General features: G+C 48.9%; 2 protein-coding genes across 2 annotated transcripts in view; both read right to left on the reverse strand.

Annotated features, from left to right (window-relative positions):
* The window catches only part of LOC142586985 (protein-cysteine N-palmitoyltransferase HHAT-like), a 43,326-nt gene extending 39,493 nt beyond the window's left edge, over window positions 1-3,833 (reverse strand). Inside the window, exons 1-2 of the mRNA XM_075697855.1 lie at window positions 3,527-3,833; window positions 1,696-1,763 (exon numbers count right to left, since the gene is read on the reverse strand). Of these exons, the coding sequence (XP_075553970.1) occupies window positions 1,696-1,763; window positions 3,527-3,665 (207 nt within the window). The 5' untranslated portion in view covers window positions 3,666-3,833. The remainder of the gene's footprint in view (window positions 1-1,695; window positions 1,764-3,526) is intronic.
* Window positions 3,834-9,985: 6,152 nt separating this feature from the next.
* Window positions 9,986-26,609, reverse strand: part of LOC142586986 (protein Skeletor, isoforms B/C-like) — a 29,434-nt gene continuing 12,810 nt past the window's right edge. Inside the window, exons 5-9 of the mRNA XM_075697856.1 lie at window positions 26,027-26,195; window positions 21,905-21,980; window positions 18,833-19,035; window positions 11,088-11,183; window positions 9,986-10,043 (exon numbers count right to left, since the gene is read on the reverse strand). Of these exons, the coding sequence (XP_075553971.1) occupies window positions 10,015-10,043; window positions 11,088-11,183; window positions 18,833-19,035; window positions 21,905-21,980; window positions 26,027-26,195 (573 nt within the window). The 3' untranslated portion in view covers window positions 9,986-10,014. The remainder of the gene's footprint in view (window positions 10,044-11,087; window positions 11,184-18,832; window positions 19,036-21,904; window positions 21,981-26,026; window positions 26,196-26,609) is intronic.

The following is a 26,609-nucleotide window of genomic DNA, read 5'->3' on the forward strand; positions in this document are numbered from 1 at the left end:
TTTGCCTAACAATTAATGCAGTAGTTAATGTGGGAATGAATAAATGAAAAGTATAAGCATAGTATTCTTTGATGGTTAAATATGTTTTGTGTTTTTGGAAGCACCCTGGTCCCGTAGGTAATGTATTGTTTACTTTACACATTTGTTTAATAATGTTAAGATTTCTGTGTGCTTCTACACTAAGATAATTGCAGGAAAAACATGCAGGCATACTACTGGCACCAAGAAAAATAGGAGGAATGGAGTTACATGTTCGTTGGTGGGAAGTCAACAGAACAAACTTCGTTTTTGACATGTTTATCTGTAGCTGTTTAGCATGGCACCCATCCAGCAAGCTATATAATCGCCATTAAGGTTAAATATTAGAGTTGTAAAACGTTTATCAGAGTGAATGATAGTAATATCGTCTGCAAAAACTACACGTTTTGAAGAAGAAAGGCAGTTAGGCAGATACTAAAAATAAAAGCGGACCCAATATGGAAACCTGGGGCACGCCAGCATTAGTGATAGTGAACATGGTTTTAGAGTGAGCTCCTGATATATTTAATAACTGAATTCTGTCTGTTAAGTAAATTTGTAGTGACAGGAGTACTGGGCCAACCGAGGGGCCTGATTCTTATTGGTCATATTAAAGGAAGCCAACAAACGCTGACACCAAAGACAACATATGGGAAACTACTAGGGCTCAATAAATGAAATAAAGAAACGATAAATTAATTGAAATGAAAGTGGATCAAAAAACAACTTGCTGCAGGTGGGGAACAATCCCACAAGCTTCGCATTTCGCGTGCGATGCTTCACCTGAGCTACCGCGGCACCGTTACCCCGTCCACTTTCTTGGGCATTTATGTTTTCCTAGTAGAACCCTGGGAGTGTTAGTTAGCGCCACCACTCACAGTCCTTGGCGGCGGACGTAGAAAATCTTTTTTGCTGCCGCAGGCGCCACGATAACGTGACCTTTTTGGGTGACAGCAACCGATCAATAAACCCACACATGCTACCTGAAGGCATCAATGTTGCCGGATTCGAGACCCTCGTTATGTATAACGAAAAAAAAGGGGGTTAACTGAGGGGCCCGATTTTCATTAATCATATCATAAGAAGCCAACAAACAAAGACACCAAGGATATAATTAATGGAAGTTGAGCTCCTCGCTGCGTAATAGGTCGCGCGGTCTTTGCATCGGCGTCTTTGTATCGGCGGTGAAAATCCGACTGCTGCCAACCGCCAACCACCGTCCACGGAAACGGGCGAAAGAGCCGATTCATTATAAAATGTCCACACAGTAAATGAGCTAACTTGCGCTCGCGAACTGTCAACGCCATAGCCACAAGAATTATATGGGTAATCTTTTCAAAATGTTATGAACGATAAAGTACGCACTACGATTACTGGGGCTCGCCAGAAATGAATGTGAGCGGTGTTATAACGCAAAACAGATGCGTCAGTATAGCTTTTCTGAAATGTCGAGTTGGGCTTTCATGCACAGTAAAAGCTGACAGACCCAACTAAGCTTCTTTCTTTAGTAAGCGAGCGACTACGCAGGATTCACTGTATCAGTGACCGCGAAACTTAAAGCAAATCGTTTTTCGTATGTACCCGACAGTTACGCTGTCGGGCGTATACGAGAACGCTGGCGTTGCTCGCAAACAGTGCAACCATGCCGAGCCTTTGTGAATATATAGATGACCTTACCCTTTGCTCGCATTCGTAGACCCTGCACAATCCTCGGGCTTCTCTGTGGAGAGCGGAGACTATCTCGGCTGTAGGCGAGAGAACGACACACACGGGCATGTTTCGCATGCACATCACTTCGTGCTACCAGCGCTGAAAAAAATGTATCGATCGATAGCGACTGTTCACAAGGCTTTGGTAAGAATCGTAGCACCGGGGGCTGTCGTGGGCCTTGCGCTACGACACTCATGCTTCTCTCGTGGACTAACCGCGCACGTCGTCTCGTCGAGACGGGGATCTCATTTTTTTTTTTTTGCATTAGCCGTCAAGTTCTAACAAGGTTACCTACCTTCATCGCCTCGCGCGATAAGTCATCACAAATTCACAAGATATGCATCTTTTCTTTTTTTTTCTCCCTTTTCCATCTGCCCACCTTCGACCAGAACATTTCTTCACCTTCGTCCAATTCCCTGCAGAGTCTGCGCGTCTCGCGCAACCAAGGCACTTCCAGCCAAGTATGGACAGCTGGGCTAGTTGGTTATGATTAGCATTATGAAACATCGTTCCAGCGCACAATTGAACGCGGACGAGAAGAGAAAGACAACACGAACGCCGGACTTCTGTGTGTGCGTGACTTCTGTGTTCTGTGTGTGTATTTTTGAGTGGTCCTGCGCACTAGCAGGCCCCCACTCCCTCCCCCTGTGTACATAAAGCCCTGTTTTCCATGAATAAAATTCAGGTGAAGTCCGGCGTTCGTGTTGTCTTTCTCTTCTCGTCCGCGTTCAATTGTGCGCTGGAAAGATGTTGCACTTTCAGCCTTCCTTAACCCATTCAGACGCTGTCTACACAACTGCGTATAGCAAGATAGTGCAACAGCAACAGCACTTATCAAAGTAATGGTATTTAAAATGCATGGCGTACATATTGAAGCACTTACAATTGGAAGTGCGCAGCAATTTCGCATAACGTGCAGAATGTTTTAGCAAAATTAGTGGGAACGTAGACGGGATGGGTGTTTTCACTCGGTGTCAGTATGTTGTATACAGCGGGTACACTTCTTTCGTCGTGTAATTATCAAATGGCTTGATTAGTGCTTTAGAAGATTTTCGAAACACGAAATAGTTTATGTTCACATATTTGATGTTGCTGTAGGGAGTTTTCGTATGGCGCCCTCATTCTCTAAACTTGATAAAACTCTCTAAACAACTGAAAATTCTTATTATTTTCTGCAGTGGCACACTTTCTGTGATTCTGAAGATGCAAGAAATATGGGCGTCTGAAAGGGTTAAAGAGACCGGTCCCAGCGAGATACCTTAGTAAATTTCTATGTCGCGTGCCTGTGGCATGTTCTGTGCTTGTCATTTCATTGCCCATAATACCAATTACACACACACACACACACACACGCGCGCGCGCGCGCGCGCGCGCGCACGCACGCACGCACGCACGCACGCACGCACGCACGCACGCACGCACGCACGCACGCACGCACGCACGCACGCACGCACACGCACGCACGCACGCACGCACACGCACATGCACACTCAAGTTTTTATGATAATCATTCACGGCTTTCAAATGAAGCCGTCCTGTCAGGGTGAATAGGCCGGAAATTCAGATGTTTAGGAGAGTGCATATCCCCTAACCCAACCTTCTCTACCACCCTCGCAGAAAAACGAAAAGCGAGAAAGGACTTGTCATTCACATAGAGAAGCTGCATAACCAGAAACGTTAGGCCCTTGAAGAAGCCTGCTTTGTTCCTTTTCGCCGTCGTAATTTACTTAAATGTTGAACAGGCGTTACTATAGACGGTGCTCCTGCACACTGCATCTGAGAGAAAAATAAACGTTACCTTTCTTTCGTACGACACTGTAGACGGCGTAGAAGAGCAACAGAGGCCAGGCGGTCCAGTGGGCGACACGGAGGTAGCCATAACGTGCAATGCTGTCCACTATGGCACGTGACGTTCTGGCAAAGCTATTACACGTCATGCTCCGGATTTTGAAGTCGTCAAAAAAGAGCTAAGACACCCGACCAATCGAACGCATGAGGAGATAAATATACAATCTCAAGAACACCTGCCGGCGTAATGCAATCTACATTTTGCGCACAACGCTTCCAGCGTTTTGTCATAGAAAATAAAAAGTGCACCTTCTTGCGTATACTTAGTTGTTGTTGTTTTTTTCGTGAGCGAACACTGAACGCAGAATACATCCCGCGCCGAAGCAGCCTGGTATGTTTTATGGGCAACGGCGTTTAATGCGGCAGCTGGTTTGAGGGAACGGCGAAGGAACAAAGGGACTCAGCACATCGCGCATAAAAGGAGCCTCTTCGCGTGCAGGCTTTCAAATCACAGCTGCGCTGCATGCGTGACTGTGGGCCTGCCTTCCCTGTCTCCGAGAACATCTACAGGACTCGAATATGGTTTGCCGGCCATGAACTTGGTTTCTGTGTGCTTTCTTGCAAGATCGAGTATGCTGATAACATGGTAACGACACTCACACGATCGCGTAATCCCAGAATACTCCTGGCCATCCTATCGCGAAGCCAGCTGTTAGTTTTGAAATTCTGAACTACATTTGTTCATAGGGCTTCCCACTCTTGGTCGTAAAACTTCGTAAGCAAAAAATTTAATGGCACGAGAATATTGGAGCGATCCCAAACACATTGGTCGGCACCCTGCAGTGAGAGCTTCAGCGCAACGTCAAGGATCTCGCTTCTCCAGGATGCGTCGTTTGCCCTGCGACCATTAACGTTACCGTACAATGCACCGCTCCTTGCTTCCCGTTATTCACCCGTATTTATCCTTGTTGCTTTCCGCACCCCAGAGAAGTGGGAAGCTGTCCATTGCACCGGCACCTCTTAAGTCGCCCGCGCATTGATCCGACGGGCAAGGGCCATGTCGCCGATTACACCATTGAGCCTGAACTAAGGTCTCCTTCCCGATTTCCCCTTACCTGTCTATAAAAATTTTTCACCATTATCATCATAACCATCTAAATCCTTGTGGGGCACGTTCGTTACCATATACGTCTGCGTTTGATTCAAATTTAGACGAAGAATTTGGTTTCGTCTTCAGCTGAGTGAATGGCCTCGACTCAAAGATGCTCGGATCGCGGCCGCATCCGAGGTTACCAAGGAGGCAGAGGAATACACCGCCCAACTCACACGACAAAGTTGGCAAAAGTTTATCGACTCGCTGAATAGAACCCTCAGCACCGCAAAGACCTGGCGAATCCTCAAGGTTCTAATGGACCCAACCAAGACCAAGTTAGAAAGTAACAAGGCCATCCAAAGACTAGTACACCAATTTGAAGGGACAGAAGAAGAGCTACTGCAAATAGTCCGTGTAAAGTGCTACGGGCAAGATAAACCCGAAGCGTACACGGAGAGATACCGAGGCGAAGAAAACTCCGACTTAGAAAAGACCCATCACCAGGGAGGAAGTTTTCGCAGCAGTTAAGGCATCCGGAACACAGCAGCAGGCGCAGACTAGATTAAGAACGCACTAATCAGCAACCTATGTGATCATGCGGTCACACACCTGACGAACTTCCTCAACGCACATTGGGGACACTGACAGAGGAATGGAAACATACGGAGGTAGTTATGATCCCCAAGCCAGGGAATAAAGCTACAAGTAGAAAACCTAGGGCCGATATCACTCACTTCGTGCCTTGGGAACTTGTGTGAGCGAATCGTGACAAGGAGGCTACAACAATACATGGAAGACGAAGATCTGTATCCCCACAGTATGTTCGGCTTTCGCACCAAATTATCAACCCAAGAAGTCCTACTACAAATTAAAGAGGGGGTTCTAAGCAACATCCCCTACAACGGAGAAAACATAATAATGACACTCGATGTCAAAGGAGCGTTCGCCAACGTCAGCCACGCGGCCATCCTCAAGGGACTGGACAATCTCAACAGCGGACGAAGAATCCACGGCTACGTGACAGCGTTCCTATCAAACAGAACAGCCACGGTGGGGTTAGGAGACCTACGGACAGACGAGTTCTACACGCCAGACATAGGAACCCCACATTGATCCTTGATCTCACTGATCCTTTTAACATTGCAATGATTGGGATAGCCCGGAAGCTGGAAGAGATCGACGGCATACATCACGCCATTTATGCCGACGATATCACCATATGGACTAACCAACGCTCGATCAGCCAAAAGGAAGAACGACTGCAAGCCGCAGCAACATGCGTGGAAGAATGCGTTAGGGAAAGAGGCCTCGCCTGCTCGACGGAGAAGTCTGAGTTCCTGAGAGTCAGAAGAGGAAAACGCTCGGAAGAACAAATCAGCGTCACCCTAGAAGGACAGAAGATACCAGAAAAAGAAGCCGTCAGGATTCTGGGAATGTGGGCGCAGAGCAATCAACGCTGCACGCACAGCATAAACCTACTCAAGCAAGCGACGGCACAGGTGTCACGTATGATCACCTGCGTCTCGCAATATAGAAGCGGCATGAAGGAGGAAGGTGCGGTCGAGTTGGTTAAAAGCCTCATAATCAGCCGGATCGCGTACGCCATCTCATATTACCGGACCACGTACGCCATCCCATATTACAACACAAACATACCAGGCCGACGCCATCATAAGGAAAGCATACAAAACAGCGCTTCACTTGCCGTTCAGCACTTCAACAGAGAAGCTGCTGGCCCTCGGATTCCACAACACGTTCGAGGAGCTCAAAGAAGCACAATTAGGGTCGCAGCTACTCAGACTCCAGTAGACTACCAAGAACAGAAAGCTCCTAAAAACTAGGGCACAAAGAAATTGAAAGGGAAGAACAATGAACGGCAAACCTACCCGATGAGAATCGCAGCACCATCAAGGTAGGGTCCCTGCCAAGAAACATGGATCCGAATATACACACAGCCTGGCGGAACGCTAGGACAAAATATGTAGAAAAATACCTAGCAACCAAGGCGAACACGGTATACACGGACGCTGCGGTATATCCCCGAGAACGAAGGGAAACGGAACAAAGAGTCGTCGCGGCACTAATTGACTCGGACTATAGGGAGATCGCTTGCGCGTCGGCACGGGATTGTACGGTAACCGAGGGAGAGGAAATGGCTGTTGCTCTTGCAGCTGTGCAAGGCTACCGCACAAATGGATCCCTTATAATTCTAACAGATTCCAAGGAAGCATGCCGAAACTGCATTCACGGCAGAATCAGTCAAAAAGCGCTCCATATGTTCCTCCGCGCTGGCCGACAGAATAAACGCATTAGACACAGCATCTTTTGGGTACCGGAGCACACTGAGATTGAGGGCAACCAAAGGGTTGATTGCATCACTCGCGAGAATACAAACCAGGTGGACCTAAACAGAGATCCTGAGGATTTCATGACAGTGATCCCAACGTACTCTGACATACTAAATTACCATAGAGGGACGAGGATCAGATATCCCACGCCCCACAATACACTCACTGAACAACAGGCAGTTTACTGGCGAAAGCTGCAGACAGGGACTTTCCCAAATTTTTATATACTAAGCAAATTGTTCCCAAGTCAATACAGGGACACATGCCCGTGATGTGGCGCAATACCCACACTTTATCACATCACATGGGAGTGCAATACGAATAAGGCATTCCACAAAATAGAAAATCCGAGTGCGGAGCAGTGGGAGAGCGTGCTCTCCAGCGGCAACCCTAGCCTCCAAGGGAGGCTGGTGGATCATGCCCGACGAGCAGCCAAGCTCAGTGGTGCGCTGGAATAGGGGCGCCAACCATGCAGGCCGGAGATCGTCATCAATCAATCGAAGATGAAGACATCCGGCCTGACCGCTGAATTACTCTTTCTAGAGCCATAAAGTTTGCTTCCTCCTCCTCCGTCGTTGGCGCTAAAAGCTATTAGAGCATTAGCGCAGTTCTCTAAGTGTACTGGGATGAGGGACCGTTTATAGTCCTCCCAAATGCATGCGGTACTCTCTCTCTCTCTCTCTTTATATTGCCCGCTTACCTTCCCGCGGTTAAGGTAGCAAACCTGACGCTCGTCTGGTTGACCTTGCGGTTTCTCCACTTATCTCTTTCTCTCTCTGTCATATTTATACAGGAACGGGATGCCTTTCATCTGGTGAATCTCCGCCACAGGTCACGTCTTGAAGAAGAATAACTTATAGATTTCAAGGAGCAAGACCGGTTAGGCCAACTGAACACGCTTTTATCCAAGTGAAGATTTCGGCTCTTCACTTCGCATGAACAGCTTTCGGCCAAGTATAGAAGACCGATCCTACAGACCGCGTAACCAAAGCAGAGTCGGTCCCTGAGCCAGTATATTGAAGGGTGGGGACATGGTTGGTCAATCCTGGTGTCAGTGCGCGCTACTGTCTTTGCAATTTCTAACATGCTTTGTAACATGCGTAGCCCCTGGATACAGTACAACGTCAAAGCACCACCAAAGCGTCTCATAATATAAACCAATAGAATTATTCCACAAGTTTCCCCGCAGCATGTCTCTCATGCACGCTATGACTTGGGCATTGATAATGCTCCTCCAACGGGTTCGGGTCAAATATTATGGCTCTTTTCTCGTTGTCAGCCTCAGACGCAGGAAACAACATTGAGTTCAATAGTTTGTGCATCAATGTTCTCTTCAACCCACGCGACCGTTCAGCTTTCTGTCCTAACACTTTATTCGCTCTCTCATAGATCGCAACACTTCGGGCAAACTTGGATGCTGCCTTTCTGGGCGTCGTTTGGCGTCTAGGAATGCATTGGATTACAACATTACTGCCACAGTGTCGTCGCAACCAACGACACTCGTGAAATAAAACGATGAGCACTTCTTCGTTTTAGAAATATCAAAGCTGAGTGGCCAGCCTTTATTTTAAGAACTAGAAAAGCACACGGAGGGGCGGCCACTGGTTCTGCAGCATCCGTACGCTGCCACGCTATAGGCCTTGAAAGGCGGCCCGTGAGTTACAGGATGAGAGCACCCGAGCAAAGCGGGAATTCTTCATGGCTGCACAGAATATCAAAGTCCAAATCAGAGATACACGTAGTCGCAGCTGGTAGCAAGCGCACTGTGTACGTGCCTTATTCAAGCAAACCTAGAGCGCCATAACGCAAAGCTATTCCAAAAATTTTCTATTCCAATTATGCAATCAGCCCTTCGCGATTGTTCAAAAGATTTTGAGGACACCCCGACTTCGCCTGTCTGTCACGGGACGTCACAACAAGCGCGATAGCTCCCCATCTGACGGGACCTGTACACACTGATTATGCATGATTAGAGCAAACAAAAGAAAAATAATTATTTCTAATTCGACGCTTTCTTTGCCATTAGCCCTGTGTTATTTATTGGTCAAATGTTTTCGGGCTGCGCCCACTTCGCCTGTCTGTCTCACACAGCGTCATAAAACCGCGAAAACTCACCGTGTCAAAGTGACGTGTACGCGTTAAAGATGCATTCATATGCCGAACAAAACTGATTTTTTTCTGAACAGCCGAAGACTGCCTCGTTCCGAAAGCAATAGAAGATGGCTGCCCGCCGATCGCTCAGGCACTGCCTACTCGCACCTACCGGAGAGCATGGAATTATTTGCGTAAAATGAAACTTTTTTTTGGCAGTGCAACATTATCGAGTCTTTCGACACGTATACGACATTGCCCTGCCAACTATTCTTTGGTGAGGATCGGTTTTAGCGGCATTCTTAGCCTTCCGTGGCCATTTTCACTGCGCTGGCTCGGCCCCATCGAAACCCTCTCCACTTGACTGTGCTCCTCGCCCTTCAAGAGTCAATGAGACAATAAAACCCGCTCAATGTAGGCAATCTTATTCGTTTTTACATCAAAGAAAAGTGACCTCCTGTAAACGAGGAGAGCGTTCGATTGATCAGTTCAGAGAACGCTGCGGGTTACCGGAGGCTGCTTGCGTCAGCGGTAACGCCATTTTGACGTCAGGAGATTGGAATAAAAATATATTGGAGTAGTTTTTCGTTATAGGGTGCCTGCTTCAATGTTTCCGGATTCGCGACCCTCATTATGTAATAAACGAGAAGAAAGGGGGTTAACCGAGGGGCCCGAATTTTATTAGTCATATCATAAGAAGCCAACAAACATTGACACCGAGGACAACATAGGGGAAATTAGTTGTGCTTAATAAGTGAAATAAAGAAACGATAAATTACTTTGAGCTGACGCGTCGCCATTGCCTCATCCACTTTCTTCGGTGTATATATATATATATATATATATATATATATATTCTTTTTGCATTATCAAACATTCACTTAAGATCAACATATAAGCACTTCTCCATAGAAAATGTTGGTGGCGGCAACATCACCTATATCTACACATCATTTGCAGCCGTCGTCAGCAGCTCTCCACGGGATCGTAGCCATCTGAAACGGAAAAAAAAGTCTCGGGCTTAGTGACTACCTGCGTACCCATTCCTGAGTTTGCATAGATATGTCCGCGTGATATTTCCCGCGTCCTACGCCAGCCTGGCCGAACAATAAGTTATTGTGACGTGACTCCCACCCAGCGAATGCAACGTTCCGCAAGTACGAGTATGACATGTCGCAGAATGTGTTATATAGTATGTAACCACATTACATGTGCTATGGTTAGCTTACCGTTTATGGCTCACATATCATGGGTTAGTTTGCATGCAGTCACATGTTTTTCCTCAATTACAACAAGCCTCTCGTGAATGAGGTTCCTTCTCCATACTGACTATAGCAAAATGCGAAGAACTAGTAAGACTTTTTTCATGACCTAGTGTGTCTGGCATACTTGCAATAGAAGGTAGCGCAAAAATAAGAGACAAACCCAAACACAGATGGTCAGGGTGAACAAGCGCTAAAGTGTCGATTACATGGTTTAATTTCCCCGGATAATTCGTTTTCGCCTTATTGAGCAGACAGTTCACCATTCCCGACAACAAAACCCGGTCCTGAAGAGCGGCCCCAACCACTGCTATCCAGTGCATGCCGCGAAAGGCTTGCAAAAGTCTACATTCTGAATACTGAAACAGGAAATAAAGCTCTCCGCCATTACCACACGGCGGAAGTGACCCATGACTCAGAACGCGCGGCTCCTCGGCAATGCCTCCGAGTTGGAACAGAGCCCACATCTTGCCTCAGCGTGCTGAAATATCTAGCATATCCGGTAGCCAACAGGAGCGCGCACCGTCTCATTAGACGCTATCTAAATGTTGCCAATGAATAAGAAATAGACACTTTCCTGCACTGTAGTTTTTCCAAGATTGCTTTTGTCGTATATACGGATCGATTAAAAACATTTCTCCAAAGCTTAATTTTGTTGCAGTCAGACTTTCAGCCACGCAGTCAGGCCACATATTACGTGCAATAACTGTAATAACTGTAATGAATACGTCATCATAGGCACCATGGGAGATGAAAAGAGGGATGGAAAAAGCTCACCGAAGCACTGGCGAACGACGACAGCCGCCACCATTGCGGCCACGCTCCAAGTGAACAGTGACAATGCCGACAGTGGACCCGGCAGCGAACCGACACCTGCAGCAAAGCATGGTCTGGCTACACATCCGGTCGGTTCGAATATTCTGCAGTGTGCACGGCCACAAACAGTCGAAACGATCCCGCACATGGTACAACTTTATTGTCGTGCAACGATTATGCCCTTGCAGCGTTATTTCACAAACTAGGCCGAAATGCAAATGGCAGTTCATTCACACTGTTCGTGCACACTGTGAGACGTCGACGCACTGAGCCCACGACAGCGAATGTGACGTTGAACATTTCTCGAGGTATGCAATGGTGAAGAGAGAAAGCAGTACGTTGAGAGAAGTGCGACGCCTAAGTCAGTGGTGATGATGATGATGATGATGATGATGATGACGATGATGATGATGATGAGGAGGAGGAGGAGGAGGAGGAGGATTTGCGTGCGCGCGTGCCAGTTTCCATTTGGCCACAGACGCCTTAATGAAACGGGCGCATATCAAACATTGTACTGTCTGTGATTACACCCTTTTTCATAGATACAATCAAAGGTTTCGAGATCGACGAAAAATTGGCAGATTTTCCCAAAACGTACTACGTATTAATTTTAGAATGGAACATAACTATTTATTTCTTTTTTCTTACAAGTGAATGACGCCGAAAAGGCCGTTCTGTGAAACCATTCTATGCGAGTCCATTGCGGCAACTGCTGATTGGCTCGGGCCGCTCGTCTCCTGCTCGCTAGTATGGCTGCATCCAATCAGCAGCGGCCGAAATGGACAGTCCACTAGGTGGACTCGTACAGAGTACCCCCCTGTACTGATATCTAGACCATGAATAACTTAGATGCCTACTCTCGAGACTATTCACTATCGGGTTCTTAAAACGCAAGTTGTTTAATATATGTAATGAAATGGTGAGGTAGCTGCACGGAAGAAAACCCTACAGAAACCAGACAGACATCGCAGGATGCAGGACGTCATTGGCTGCGTGCTGTAACTACATGACGTGCTCATACAATAGTTCGGAGCAAACCGCGTGGAAAAAGTTGTGTAGAAACATTGATGATGAACGTACGGGAATATAAGAATGCTTCTTCAAGTTTTCTTTTGTTGGAGCTCAAGCCGAACAAGGACAAGAGAAAGGCACATCTCACACATACAGCGCTAATGTGCTGTATGTGTCAGATGTGCCATTGTTTTCCTTGTTCAGCTTGCGCTACAACAAAATAAGATATGCTGTACGAACAAGCCCCTATAGCTATCCTCATCGGCTTCTTCAATGCTATTCGCTTGATTAAATGAAGGATGAGCTTGAAAGCGTATGTTTGTTGCAGTGAGGACATTTAGGCAGCGCTTCTTGTTTCAGTGCATGCCTTCGCAGGGAACATAGTCGTTAACCGGGCACATTTGTGGCGGTAGTGCAGGTGGTTCATTTTGGCTCATTCATCGTGAATGAACAAAGTGTGAATAAGAAGAGGCGTCTCGCGGCAAAACCGCATCGCCAACGCGCGGCTCGACTCGGCTCGCGCTGTTGATTGCTGGCGTCTTTTTGGAGAGTGCTTCGGGCGGTCTCGCCGTTGCCGGTCGCTGTGCCTTTGCATTAAGAGCCGCCAATAAACCTATTCTCCATTGGTGGAGATGCTGGGACTCAAACCCCGTCGCTTGAAACCATGGAGCTGCGATCAAGAATGCTACCACCCGCCATGACCGACAGCTCATCCCAAACGGCGCCGAAGCCACAGTCCGCCACCTGCACCGGCATTCCACGACACCGGGACCCTAAGATCTTCAGCGGTGCAGACAAGGAAGACGTAGATGACTGGTTTGCGTCATATGAACGGGTCAGCCGCACAACAAGTGGGATGATCCAGCGAAGTTAACCCACGTCATCTTTTATCTGGCTGGTGTTGCCCAACTCTGGTTTCGCAACCACGAAAGTGACGTACCCACATGGTCAGTTTTCAAGCCAACCTTTACGGAAGTGTTCGGCCGACCCGGTGTTCGCAAGCTGCGCGCTGTACAACGCTTGCGCGCTCGAGCACAGCAGACGGCAGAAACGTTCACGAGCTACATTGAAGACGTCATGGACCTTTGTAAACGAGTCAACGGCGCAATGCCCGAAGCTGAGCGAATTCACCATATACCGAAAGGCATCGATGACGGCGCATTCAAGATGCTCCTAGCCAGGAATCCGCGCACTGTGTCCGAAGTCGTCAGCCTATGCAAAAGTTACGATGAGCTAAGGAAGCAACGCGCTTCGACTCGTCGTGCTCTGGGAAGCGACGACTCGTTGGCGATCCTTGACAGCATGTACGACCCATCCTCATTCTTTCAGTGGGTCAAGGACTTCGTGCGTGAGGAGGTTGCCCGCCAACTTTCTTTAGTCCCCTTCACTGAGGAGCCCACCTCCCGTCTTCCAAGCACACTCCGCACTCTCATTTCTGAAGAGGTCGCTCAAGTTGTTCCTTCCACACACCATCAGCCTCCTGCAGCCGCGACTCTCAACTCTGCGTTGGCAGTGCGGCCTGTCGCCACACCTCTCACCTATGCGCAGCCGGTCCTACCTGTGGCCGCACCTCTTACGTACGCGCAGGCAGTACGCAGGCCTCCGCCGGCGTCTTTCGCGACCCAGTCCCAACCGTTGCCACCGGAAGTCCACGCTGCATCTTCAACCGCGCCGATGGCTAATCCTTGGAGGACGCCTGACAATCGTCCCATCTGTTATTCTTGCTGCACTCCCGGACACGTCGCCCCATATTGCCACCGTCGCCCTCAGCGTTCGACGACGCCTCGGCCCTTCCAGTACGACAGCCAGCCCTTTCGCCAATACGCCGCTCCTTCCCCCCAACCGTATGCTCGTGCCTCCCACAATTTCCTTCTCGTCGCTAGTCATCCCCTCGCCGACGCTCGCTCTCCCCAATGCGCGAGCGACCCGCACCACCTGACCAGGAAACCTGAACGTCGCAGTTCAAGAGGCAAGAACTGCGCCCCATTCTAACTGTCTAATTCCTCGCGCCTGTCCTGCTAACGTGATCGCAATTTGTGTAGAAGGTGTTCCTGCATTCCCTCTTGTGGATACCGGCGCAGCCGTTTCTGTGATAGCTGCCAAACTGTGCCATTCGCTGCGCAAGGTGGCCACGCCGCTTTCTGGACTATCGCTTCGTACGGCAAGCGCGCAGCACGTCCCTCCGCACGCACCCTGTACTGTACGTGTGCTTATTCACGGCATTGCTTACATCGTCGAGTTTATTGTTCTTCCCACCTGCTCGCATGACGTCATCCTCGGATGGGACTTCTTATCCCGTCATAAAGCCGTAATCGACTGCGCACGCGCCAAAGTTGAATTTTCCCCTTGTGAAACACCCTTGGGTGAATATTGTGACCGCTCTTCTAAGCTTACCGTGTGCGAGGACACAGATATTCAACCTGGCTCCTTCGCCCTCGTACCCGTCTGTTGCGATGCCATCATTGATGCAACGGTCCTCTTCACACCGTCCGACGTCTTCATGAGCCGTAAATATCTACCACTACCCTTCGCAACGCTTGACATGGCCGGCGGCTGCAGCAATATATACTTTTACAATCCCACCTGTGTGCCTATTACGTTGCTCGTTGGTGAATGCCTTGGCTTCCTGGCACTCCTCGACTCTTCGTCTTTGTTTGACGTCCCCGGAGACTCTTTTGATGTCGACTCCGGCCAACCATCTTCGATGTCCGCGCATGACGAGACATCCAGGGATTCGTTCTCGAGTGCCATCGCCGATACCCTCACACCTGCCAAACGCCCCGAACTTTTTCATCTCCTGCACCACTTTAGAAGTTCATTCGACGATTCACAACCTCACCTGGGCCGCACGTCGAAAGTACAGCACTACATTGACACCGGTGCGCAACAGCCGTTACCTCAACGACCGTACCGCGGCTCTGCCGAAGAGCGCCGTGTCATTACCACCCAAGTCGAAGATATACTGCACCATGACGTTATTCAACCTTCGCACAGTCCCTGGGCTTCTCCTGTCATTCTCATTCGCAAGAAAGACGGGTCTATTCGCTTTTGCGTCGACTACCGTCGGTTAAATAAGGTAGTGCGCAAAGACGTCTATCCTTCGCCGCGCATCGACTGCGCCCTCGGCAGTCTTCAGGGAGCAGAATTCTCGTACCTTTACTTGCGTTCAGGGTACTGGCAGGTTCCGATGGCTGCGGCCGATTGCCAAAAAACCGCGTTCATTACGCCTGACGGCTTATATGAATTTAACGTGATGCCTTTCGGACTTTGTAACGCCTCTACCACCTTTGAACGACTCATGGACAACACGCTGCGTGGCCTCAAGTGGTCTATATGTCTGTGTTACCTCGACGATGTCGTGGTTTTCTCGCCTGATTTTCCGACTCACCTGCTCCGCCTCAGACATGTTTTGACCTGTCTAACGAACGCTGGCCTCTAACTGAACCTCAAGAAGTGCGGCTTCGCCGCGCGAGAGCTCACTATTTTAGGCCACGTTGTGTCCAAGCAGGGTGTTCTACCCGATCTTGCAAAACTTCGAGCAGTCGCTGAGTTTCCGAAGCCTCAGACCAAAGAACTTCGAAGGTTTGTGGGCCTATGTTTATATTTCCGGCGCTTTGCTCGGAATTTCGCATCGATCATGGCGTCATTGACTCCGCTTCTACGCGGTGACGCCGCCCTCTCCTCCTAGTCCCCGGCATGTGACTCCGCCTTTGCTACGCTGCGTAGTCTTCTCACCTCCCCACTTATTCTTCGCCGTTTCGACCTGTCAGCGGCAACTGAGGTACATACAGATGCCAGCGGTGTCGGTATCGGCGCCGTCCTCGCCCAACGAAAGTACGGCTACCCCGAATACGTAGTCGCCTATGCGAGTCGCACGCTGACGAAGCCTGAGGCCAATGACAGCGTGACCGAAAAAGAGGGCTTGGCCTTAGTATGGGCACTTGGCCAGTTCCGACCATACCTGTACGGGCGCCCATTCGACTTGGTCACAGATCACCATGCGCTTTGTTGGCTCGCCAACTTGAAAGATCCCACTGGCCGCCTAGCCCGTTGGGCACTACGCATCCAGAGTACGCTATTCGCGTTGTATACCGAAGCGGACGCACACAATCAGACACCGACGCCCTGTCTCGTTCACCTTTACCTCCAGACTCGGCCTGCGGAACAACTTCCGTCCACTCCGTGTCATCTCTCGATATGGACTCCTTTGCCACCGCACAACGTCGTGGCCCGTGGATCGCGTCTCTTTCCGACTATCTGTCTAGATCATTGACCATCCCTGTATCCCGAACCCTCCGACGCCAAGCAGTTGATTTCGCCATTCGTGACCAGCTGTTCCATCGACGCAATTACACTCCGGAAGGCCATCGGTGGCATCTGGTGACTCCCCGCAGATTAAGGTCACAACTATGTGCCTCTTTCCACAACGATCCGCAGTGTGGCCACGCCGGAGTCTTCAAGACGTACGAACGAATTCGCCACCGCTACTACTGGCGCGGCATATACAACTTTGTACAAAAGCTTGTTCGGTGCTGTCTTGACTGTCAACGCCGCAAATCGCCGCTTTTACACCTGTCCGGTGCTTTGCAGCCGCTCCCGTGCGCTGCCACACCCTTCGATCGGGTCGGCATCGACCTATACGGCCCGCTTCCTATGACGCCAGACGGCAATCGCTGGATCATAGTTGCTGTTGACCATTTGACACGCTACGCCGAAACTGCTGCTTTGCCAAGTGCTACAGCGCAAGATGTAGCCTCTTTCGTCCTACATCGCTTCGTGCTTCGACACGGCGCCCCTCGACAACTCCTCAGCAATCGAGGTCGCGCCTTCCTCTCCGAAGTCGTCGAAAGTTTGCTTTCTGATTGCCATATTACTCATCGGAGAAGCACGGCATGCGATCCCCAGACTATAAAGGGCTCACAGAGCGATTTAACCGCACACATGGTGATATGCTCTCGATGTACGTGGCACCTGATCATGGTAACTGGGACCGCATCCTTCCATTCATCACGTGCGCGTACAACACCGCGATCCAGGCGAATACTGGATTTTCACCTTTCTTCCTCCTGTATTGCCGCTATCCTACATATACCATCGACACGCTCCTTCCATACCGTCCTGACGCCTCCGAGTGTCTATCTGTGTCCGACGTCGCCCGACAAGCCGAAGAATGCCGCCAGCTAGCGCGTTCCTTTACGGCAGAGCAACAGCAGTGCCAGAAAGAAAACAGCACCGAATCGCTTCCAAACACCACCTACGCTCCAGGCTTTCTTGTGTGGCTGTCTGTCCCTTTCCAAAAGCAGGGGCTTTCCTAGAAACTCGTCCAAAAATTCGAAGGTCCTTACCGAGTCTTGAAGCAAACATCCCCGGTGAATTTTCTCATTGAGCCACTGTCACTACCTGACGACTTGCGCCAGCGTGGACGTGATATTGCCCACGTCTCGCGTCTCAAGCCCTACCACGACCCTCTGCCTCCCGATTCTTAAGGCGCCAGGATGGCTATTTCTGTACGAGGGGGGGGGGGAGGTTGTGAAGAAGCAGACGCGGCTCGGCTCGGCTCGCGCTGTTGATTGCTGGCGTCTTTTTGGACAGTGCTTCGGGCTGTCTCGCCGTCCCCTGTCGCTTTGCCTGTGCATTAGGAGCCGCCAATAAACCTCTTCTCAGAAGCGTCTTTATTGCGGACGGGATGGCTCTTCCGCCTAAGAGAGGTGGGATCGGTGAAAGGGATCACACGCGACAATCCCCAGAGGGAAAGCAGCGTGTCCCGGGCTCGACATTCGTTGTTTGGAGAGACCCAGTCGTGAACGGAGGTGACATCTGTTCTCAGGTAACTCTGCCGGAGATCTCTGTATCCGGAACACTCCCACGGCAGATGCTTAGCGGTATGCCAAGCGGCCGCTGTGCGCGTGAAACAGGCTATGCTGACTCAGTGGCTGCTTCTTATTATGTGTTTTCGCTGTCACTGTCGAATGCTCTGCCAGGATGGCGTCAATTTTGTGTCCACCGTTTAGCGATGATGTCTCCGCACACTATGGTTTCGGTCCAAGCACAAACGCGCCATAACCTTAGTCAGACGCCACAATATCCTTAAAGCACCCTTGAAGGGCGTCCTGTGTGACAAACCTTAGGTTTTTTTGTTCTTACTTTTCTCAAGCTGGACGCCCTTTATTCTTCTGTGTCCGCAGTGACCACTGTAATGACCGCATCTGGGACGAAAAAACAGAGATATTGGGTGTGCAGAGAAAACGAAGGCCTCCTGAGCGCATCGTAACTGTCTATATATCGTGCGGCTGAAACCCGGAATTAGGCCTTCAAACGGTGCAACCACAACGACCACGTCACAAGTCATTCGGTGCATTACGGCTGGCACACACTGGTAGAACAGACAGATAAGGACGTTTCCTAGAACAAATTGGTTTGTAACGAAGAAGAAAGGTTCACTGAGCAACGAAGGCAAGCATATGCAGGGCATTGCCATGCGTCGCTGTCCTTGTCATTTATCTGCTCCGATTCTTCCTTCTCTTAACATGTCGAACAAGGAGTGCTGGGGAGAGAAAGAAAGAGAGAGCACGCGGTCATTGCTATAATGCAGTGTAGTCAGGCCGACGTCCCATCTTTACAAACCTGTGGCACGAACGCACATCGCTACGTACCACACCCGCAAGCGTCTGTCCCCTGTACATAGCTGAATTTACCTGGACTGCCTGTCACTTTGATCAGAGTCTTTGGGTTGTGAACGGGCACGCTTTCAGCCAAAATCTTGTTGACGGTGATGTCGGCGAAGCTCTCCTGCTTGCTGACGCAGTACACCGCGAACCACTCGAACTCGTTCCAGTGGTGGCCCTCGGGAAGCGTGACGTTCACGTCCACCTTATCGTGGCGCTCCAGCGCGGACGTCCTGCGCATGCGCAAAATCGCTATAGGCGTGGATGGCTCTGAAGCAATACTGCAGCGCGATTGTACTGCATCCGGAAGGGTAACGCCGAGATGGGATGCTTTTAGCCGTTCGCCGAAATCTCTCAGCACACAACCGCTATTATTATTCTTATAGTTTTCATTCCACCCGTATCGGAAGCGCCTCGTCGAAATCGGCACTCACGTCAACAAGTGTGACTCCCGAAAAAAAAAAACATTTGTGTAAAGCGTACGCGTTTCTTGTTTAAAGTGCGCAAATTAAGCACATACGTTCCCAGTTTACATAAAATACCTGAAGATAAGCGAACAGAGGGGCTTGATTTTTATTAATCACGACCATATAAACCCAACACGCAGTGATGCTGCTGGATAACGCGACCGGGGCTTGAGCTGCCACAGAGAAATACCCAAGATAGAGGCTGGATTGATGGCCGTCACCGTAGCACAATCTGTAGTGCACCGCACGCGTAGCGGAGGTTGCGGGTTCGGCACCCACGGGCGACAAGCTATCTTTTCATCTGCTTTCATTTTCCCCGCTGGGTCTGTGCAGTCGCACTTAGATCATGTCAATTTTTGCAGAGGTCACATAAAGTTTCTTTGCTGTGTGCTTCACGTTCCATTCATAAAATATATAACTAAACCCATTTTTTTTTCATTTGTGCTTCTCTAACGACACTGACTTATTTTATTGTTAAGCGGTGGAGCATGGACACTCGTACCAATATACGTGTTTATCTGGGATATGTTATATATCTGTGAACAATAAATTAAAACTCTCTCAACCCATATATTTGAAGCAGTTACTTTTTTTAAATCTGTTTGTCGTGATAACCATCAAGAACGAAATTTCTTTTCCAGATTTTTTTCCCGTGCCTTTAAAGAATTAACATGCTCTTGAAAGACCTTTTCATTAACGCTCTTGAAATTATGCACTTGTGGATTTATTTTTGCTTTGTTGTTCCCAACACCAACCACTGGGCCTCTGCTTGCTGTAATAACGTCTTCTTGGATTTGCACAATGTGTACATAAATAAAAACAATGAATAAATATTGACGTTCTTCCAAGTCAGGTGCAATATAATTACGCTTTATCATGCACCCTAAAAAGATCCCACTAAAAATTGTGCTGATTTCAGTACGGGGTTATATTTTAAGTGCAACGTGTAACCCACTTTTTCCATTTGTGTAAAACATTGAAGGTATATAATGTACGGTCTAAGGAAGGTGATTATTTATTTATTTATTTATTTATTTATTTATTTTATTTATTTATTTGGTCAAGCTAAAGACTATGGGTTTGAGCAGGATAGGACGAACATCTACATAAGGACAGACGCTGTCAGAAAATCTCAATGAAGTACGTATTTAGAACACCTTAAATGTTTACGAGATATAATGTACAAGGCAGAAGGATAACCAAAATACTAGCAAAAGAAGGCACATAAACTACACCACTGTACCAAGCAATATTGAATTGTGAGGCAGGGAATTCCGACCATATATATATATGTACGGCTCCTGGAAAGAAGTAATATCTGTAACAATTTTCGCAAGAAATAACCGGATTCACACTCCTTTGCTTTTTTTTAATACTCTTGCAGTCTTATGACCCACTTTGCAAAGTATAGTGAATGGCATAAGTTAAGTCCAGTTGATTTAGTTTATCCTTCAAGGAGTCTAATGTTGCTGAGGGAAGTATCCCAGACGTAGAACCTCGGCGCCTGAAGCGGTTAACGACAGACCCGGCGGCTAGTCGTTGAATAATTCCTCGCTTATTATTTTTTTTTTCTAGCGCGGCGAAGTTTCTCAGGCCGGCGTTGCAATGAACTTGGGCGGGTGCCATTTTGATTTGTGTTCGGGTTCGGTACGCAATCGCGGAAATTGCTGTGCTCGGTCGAAACTTCGTAAAATACAGCAACAAACTCAGGCTAACAACTCCATAGTATGCTTGCATTTTCTTTTTCATTTCATTACTCATGAAGGCAGATTAAACTAGTAACTGCGTATCCATTTTTATCTTATGCCTTCAAACTGCTCACTTCAAACGACACTGTGATCGACGTCGTCATGTCAAATGTAATTAAATTTCGACGTGTTGCAGTCCCGCCTAAAAAAAAAGGGGGGAGGCATTAGGGAACTTAAGGTATTACCGAATGAATGTAATTTCTGTGGCCGTGGATATTAAACAATGAACACGTATCTCCGAAATAATTGCTAAACATTATTAATAATTATTGCAAAACAGAATGGTCTTATCAGTTTCGTATTTAAAAAAAGAAAAGTGGCTATTTCTACGAGATTTTTCGTGCCGTAATCCGCTCGCATTTCAAACGTAAGCTTTCTTTTTTCTAATAGAGTCTGATCTATACCTACGCTATCGTAAACGAGGCCTTGCACGCGGTCCTGCATTTCCTTGCAGTTGGCGTTTAAGCATTCGTTGTACACGACGATGCGCCACGCGTGTGTGCGGGCTCTACGTCAGGCACTCGGTTATACAGAAAGCCCGCCACAAACATAAGTACACCTAAGTATGGGACTACTTTTCACGGACAAATTTATATAAATATTCGTATTTCCCGCGAACAATCGCGGAATGAAATTCACTAACAGAAGTGTTTGAAGATGAAAAAAAATATAGGAATGCCGTTGCCAACCGTTGTATAATTGTCTCCTTCTGTTCATGTTCTCCACACTCTGCCTGTCTGCTGTCAGTGATCATGCCTGCGCTACTGTTTCTTGGCGTTCCGAATATCGCATCTTTATTTTGGCCCTTCCTGCTTGGACCACCTGAGGTCTGCAGTGTAGTGTAAATAAAAAAAAATAGAAGATAGGGATGCCACAGATTCACGTACTTTCCGTTGCCGTAGATGAGGCGCGTCAGCTCCTCCGGCTTGGCCTGTGCAGTTGGAGCCGCCACGAAGAACGCCGCTGAGAGATAACAAGTGAAAGCAAAATAAAGAAAACAGAAAAGAGAGGCGCGTTATGTACCTGTCACTGAACGCGCTAAGTGCCTCTTCCCTCCTGCCTCTCGACTGAACCCAAAACGTGCGTCGAGAAACGTAATTAAAAATGCATTCCGCAAGTGCACCTGTAACCCCCAATAACATTGTCCAAAAAGTTAATATATGAAACAATGAAAAGAATGAAACTACATTAGCTAACGGAGGCTACTTCGCGAGGTATCAGCTGATGTCACCCGCCGCGGTGGCTTGTAGGGGCCATGGGGCTGCCCTGCAGTGCACGGCACCGCGTTTTCAAATCCTAGCCACGGTGGCCTCATGTTGATGGGGGCGGCATGATGCAAAAAAGAAAAAAAAAAAGAAGCGCTAGTGTAATATGATTTAGGAGCCCATTATAAACCCCCAAATGATCAAGATTATTCCATTACGGCGTGCCTCCTAATCAATCAGCCAATTTAATGTTCAGTTGCAATAGCGCTGGTGGTGAGCCCGAAGTGGCTGATTTAATTCGAAGCCGTGACGATAACGTTTCAACGGTGGTGGAATACGTTTGTGTACTGGCGACGTACGCGGTGGCTCCAAAAATTTGTGCGAATCCCACACACTGAGAGAATTCATGTAAGCGAAACACTCTGCGCTGTTTGCTTGGATTGACGATAATTGGCAAGGATGTTGACGGTGAATGTTTAATTTCTTCGACGCTTAGTCTAACACGGTAGTGGTGAGTTGATTTTGAACGTTATCGTGCGTGCATCACTGCAATTTGTCTGCGTAGTACACAGAACACACAGGCAGAGGTGTTTGCTTGCGGCGTTGTTGAGCGCCACATTTCATAACCTCTGAGAGGCTTGAGCATTCGCATTGCCTCACATGGCACATCGCATCACGGCAGAAATATTAAACTTGAATTGGATTATGGGTCTGTACGTGCCAAAATGGCACTCGGATTATGAGGCACTTCACAGTGGCGGGCTACGGATTAACTTTGACAACCTGGTGTTCTTTGACGTGCACCTAAATCTAAGCGTACAAGCGTTTTTGTATTTCACTCCCGTTTGACTACAGCTGCCGCGTTCGGAATCGTACCCACGATGTGAACCAATGCTACAGCCGCAAAGCTACCACGGCGGGCACAGAAGTGTACAATTGACGTAGGACTGCTGGCGTAGTGCCGCCGAGACCATACGTTACGCTTTAATGCGGCTCTGCGTCTGCACAACCTGCGTCATTTGTCCGGTTGACAAATTTGCATGGTGCCTTCTTTTTGGTACCAGAAATACACAGTACCATATACCTTCAGTTTACCTACAATCGCTGTCGTGTCTGTAGTAGTAGCGTTTTCTTGCCTTTCCATGTCGCCTTTTCCCTGTCCCCCCCCCTCGCCCCCCTCCTCCCCCCTGCATGGGAACTGCGCGTGCGGAGTGGCAAGACTGCTATCCACTCTTCTCGCAACTTCACCGGTTCTACCCATTCTCTGCCTCCTCCTTCTACCTGCCCCTTCTCTACCATTGTATCTACATCTCTTCAGGACTTTAGCTTCAGCAGAAAAGTTCGAACTGGAGTTTCTGCGATGCTCTTGCAGAGGGTCACGGATTATTACAGCAGTCAAGCGGCTCATGTGGCACCGCCAAGGCATTGTGCACATGCGACGTGATGCAAAGGTCCAAACGATTTTCTCGCGTCGCCACGCTTCTTCTATGTACATACGCACTCTAAACCACCAAACCTCGACGCGGCGTGGAAGACAGCAGCAGCATCACGGGAGAAGTCGAAGGAAGAGGCAAAGAAAGCTTCGCTTAAAAAAATAACCCTATTAGTGAGAACTAACCTTAATTCCCTTACCCCGACATCTTCCGTACCATGGCCAAACTGCGGCTTTGAAATGTTCAGCAGGTTCTCCGCGTTGCTCGGGTCGCAACCACGAAACGGGAAGGCGTTCTCGCGTTCCTTTCCACCCATACATTCATTAAGCGCAATGTTGTTCGGTCGCACTTGTAGTACGTGGGCGCTCGAAGTCTCCTCCCAGGAAACTTCGTCTGTGGTGCTTTTCCGAAGCTCCCAAGACACTTTCTCAGCACGAAGCACCGACATCGCCGGAGAAAAGACAGCCGTAATTGAACAGACTTCGCGCAGGGTACCCGCATTGCAGTGGAAACGATCCCCATGCGGACGGTGCCAATATCGAATACACGATGTCAAACGGATGCAGGAACTTTAGGGGGGCATACAGGTCTTTAATTTGAAAGACGCAGCTTGTCTTAGCGAGTTGCCACGTTTGCATATCGGGTATTCGTGGGCCGATCCCGGAGATAACGCAGCCTAAAAATCCGGGTCGACATTGATTTATGTAACTACTAGATATGATTTACTGGGACCAAGTGACTTTTCTCCTTTCTCCCCCCCCCCCCCCCGCCTTCCTACCTTGCCGCCCATCTCCACTACTCGGTTCCAGAGCACGCACCATTTCCCTCCAAATCTTACGAGAGTTCCTTCTTGGCACTTGTGGAGAGCGGACGCGTCCCCTACTTGTCCTTGGTGTGTCGGCGTCACGGGCGTGTTATGTCTCAACTCCGCTAAGGGCAGTACTTAGACGTTTACCGCGACGCATCTCCCCCCCCCCCCCCCCACCACCTTCCAATTCAATTTGACAGTCAACGCAGCTGTGACACAGACTGTTGACGCGTCAACAAACGACCACTCTACCGGAACCTAACAACCTGAGCTAGTGAGCGAAAGGGCCAACGTCGCATGCTACCGTGGGCCTATGATTCGGCCTATGAACTTCGGCCTACGATTCCCAGGTTTCTAAATATGCGGAGGCGAAGGTGCAACATCGGAGGCAGAGTTCTGCGGAATGGTGCTTTATCATGGCCGGGATATTGCGACCGATTCGACGATTATGATTGGCCGCGACAGAGCCATCAGATTATTCTCGTCGAGTCACCTAGAGCAGACGACGCTATTACAAGCGGCGACCTTTCGTGCAGTGACAGGGTGGTGCTGACGTGTCGTGATGTAAACTCGCATACGCTTCTGCCTGGAGTTGGCTTCCGCATCTGGGGCCAGAGTAGATAATGTAAAATAAACCTCTTTTTTTCCTTCATTCTGCAACCAGACGTACTCGTCGATGGGTTTGGTGCCGTCAGCGTTCGACGGGACGCTAGACTGCGCCTGCAGCGTGTTTTTTTTTTTGTGGGCGAGAATGCGCTCAAGGTTTCTCGTCCGCCGCCTCGTTCACGATGGACGGGCTACCACCTGGCGGCCCGCAAGACGTGCGACGACTGAGCGAGCGAGCGAGCCTCCTCTTATCCTACCTTTGGTTCCTGCCCGAGAGTACGCGCCCTTCCCTCGCGTTCGCCTGCTTTCCCGCGACGAACGAACGATCGAGCGAGCGAACTAAGCGATAGAGTGCCGTGAGCCATGACTCAGCCCTGTCTGCCCCCACCTCACTCAGGAAGACGTTGTCGTTCATCGCCGACTTCAACTTGAGGTGGAATCGCCTTACAATTTTTTACTGGCTCATCAAGCCTCCATTGACCGTATTTAAGCTTGAATAAATATTTTTGACTTTCTCGACAATTTATAGAAGAAAGTGACGGCGATAACTATTTCTACGGCGTGATGAAAAAGGAGTGGAATGCGAAATTTTTTTTCGAAATGCCCAGCCATATAGCGGCTCAGTGGCCACGGCATTCTGCCGAGCACGATGATGCAAGTTCTATTCCCCCTGCTTTTCTGGGGGAGGGGAGGGGGAGAGGATAAATGCGCGTTGAAGAACCCTGAGCAGCAGAATATAATCCCAAGCCTCCCATTCATTACTCGTGGTTTACAGTCCTGAACGTGGTCGACTAAGAGTCTCGCTTCAGAAGCGGCGAAGTTGGTACGATGGCTGGCACAAATCACTCGGCTCAAGAGATAATTGTTGCTTTGTAATTAAGCTCACAAACCTACGCTCCTGGCTTTCTAACTGTACCTAGTGCTTCCGTTGGCTCCTTAGCGATGCATTATACTCACAATCGGCACAGCTGCCGTCGTACTCGAAATCCTTGAGCAGCATGGTGGCGCTATCCTTGAGGATGACGTCGGTAGCCATCGTGCTTGGTTGCTTGGCGGTAAGCTTGCCTATGCTTTGTTCCTTTGGAAGTTGGAAGCCTACGGGAAGCTTAACGTTGCCGAAATCAGCCTGCGGATAAGGCGTCGAAAAGTTAAATGATGGGGCGAGACTCCTTCGTGGATAGAGGCCAGCTCGCGGTGGCTTAATACACAAGCCAGGAAAAGGCAGAGTGAGACACGGCCGGTTAACAGCGATGAACGACGAATACGGCCGTCGAGTCTCCACTGTCAGGGCTGTTAGCGGCGCTGGTTAACAGTACCAGGTTAGATCTTGTACACGTATAAAAATATCCAGGGCAAGAGAACCCATTGATGACTGCTGCAGTATTTTAGCGGTACAGCGCCGCGTGCGTAGCATCGAAGACATGGCATCGGTTCAGACATGCGACAAGTTTATTTTTAGGAGCGTCAGCTCTTACTCATCGCGTTTCTCGATTTCTAGGGGTCTGCTACCACGTCCCTTCGGCGCGAAATTTTCAGTCCG

Source organism: Dermacentor variabilis, chromosome 7 (genome assembly GCF_050947875.1).
Source record: "Dermacentor variabilis isolate Ectoservices chromosome 7, ASM5094787v1, whole genome shotgun sequence".
Taxonomy (NCBI): Eukaryota; Metazoa; Arthropoda; class Arachnida; order Ixodida; family Ixodidae; genus Dermacentor; species Dermacentor variabilis.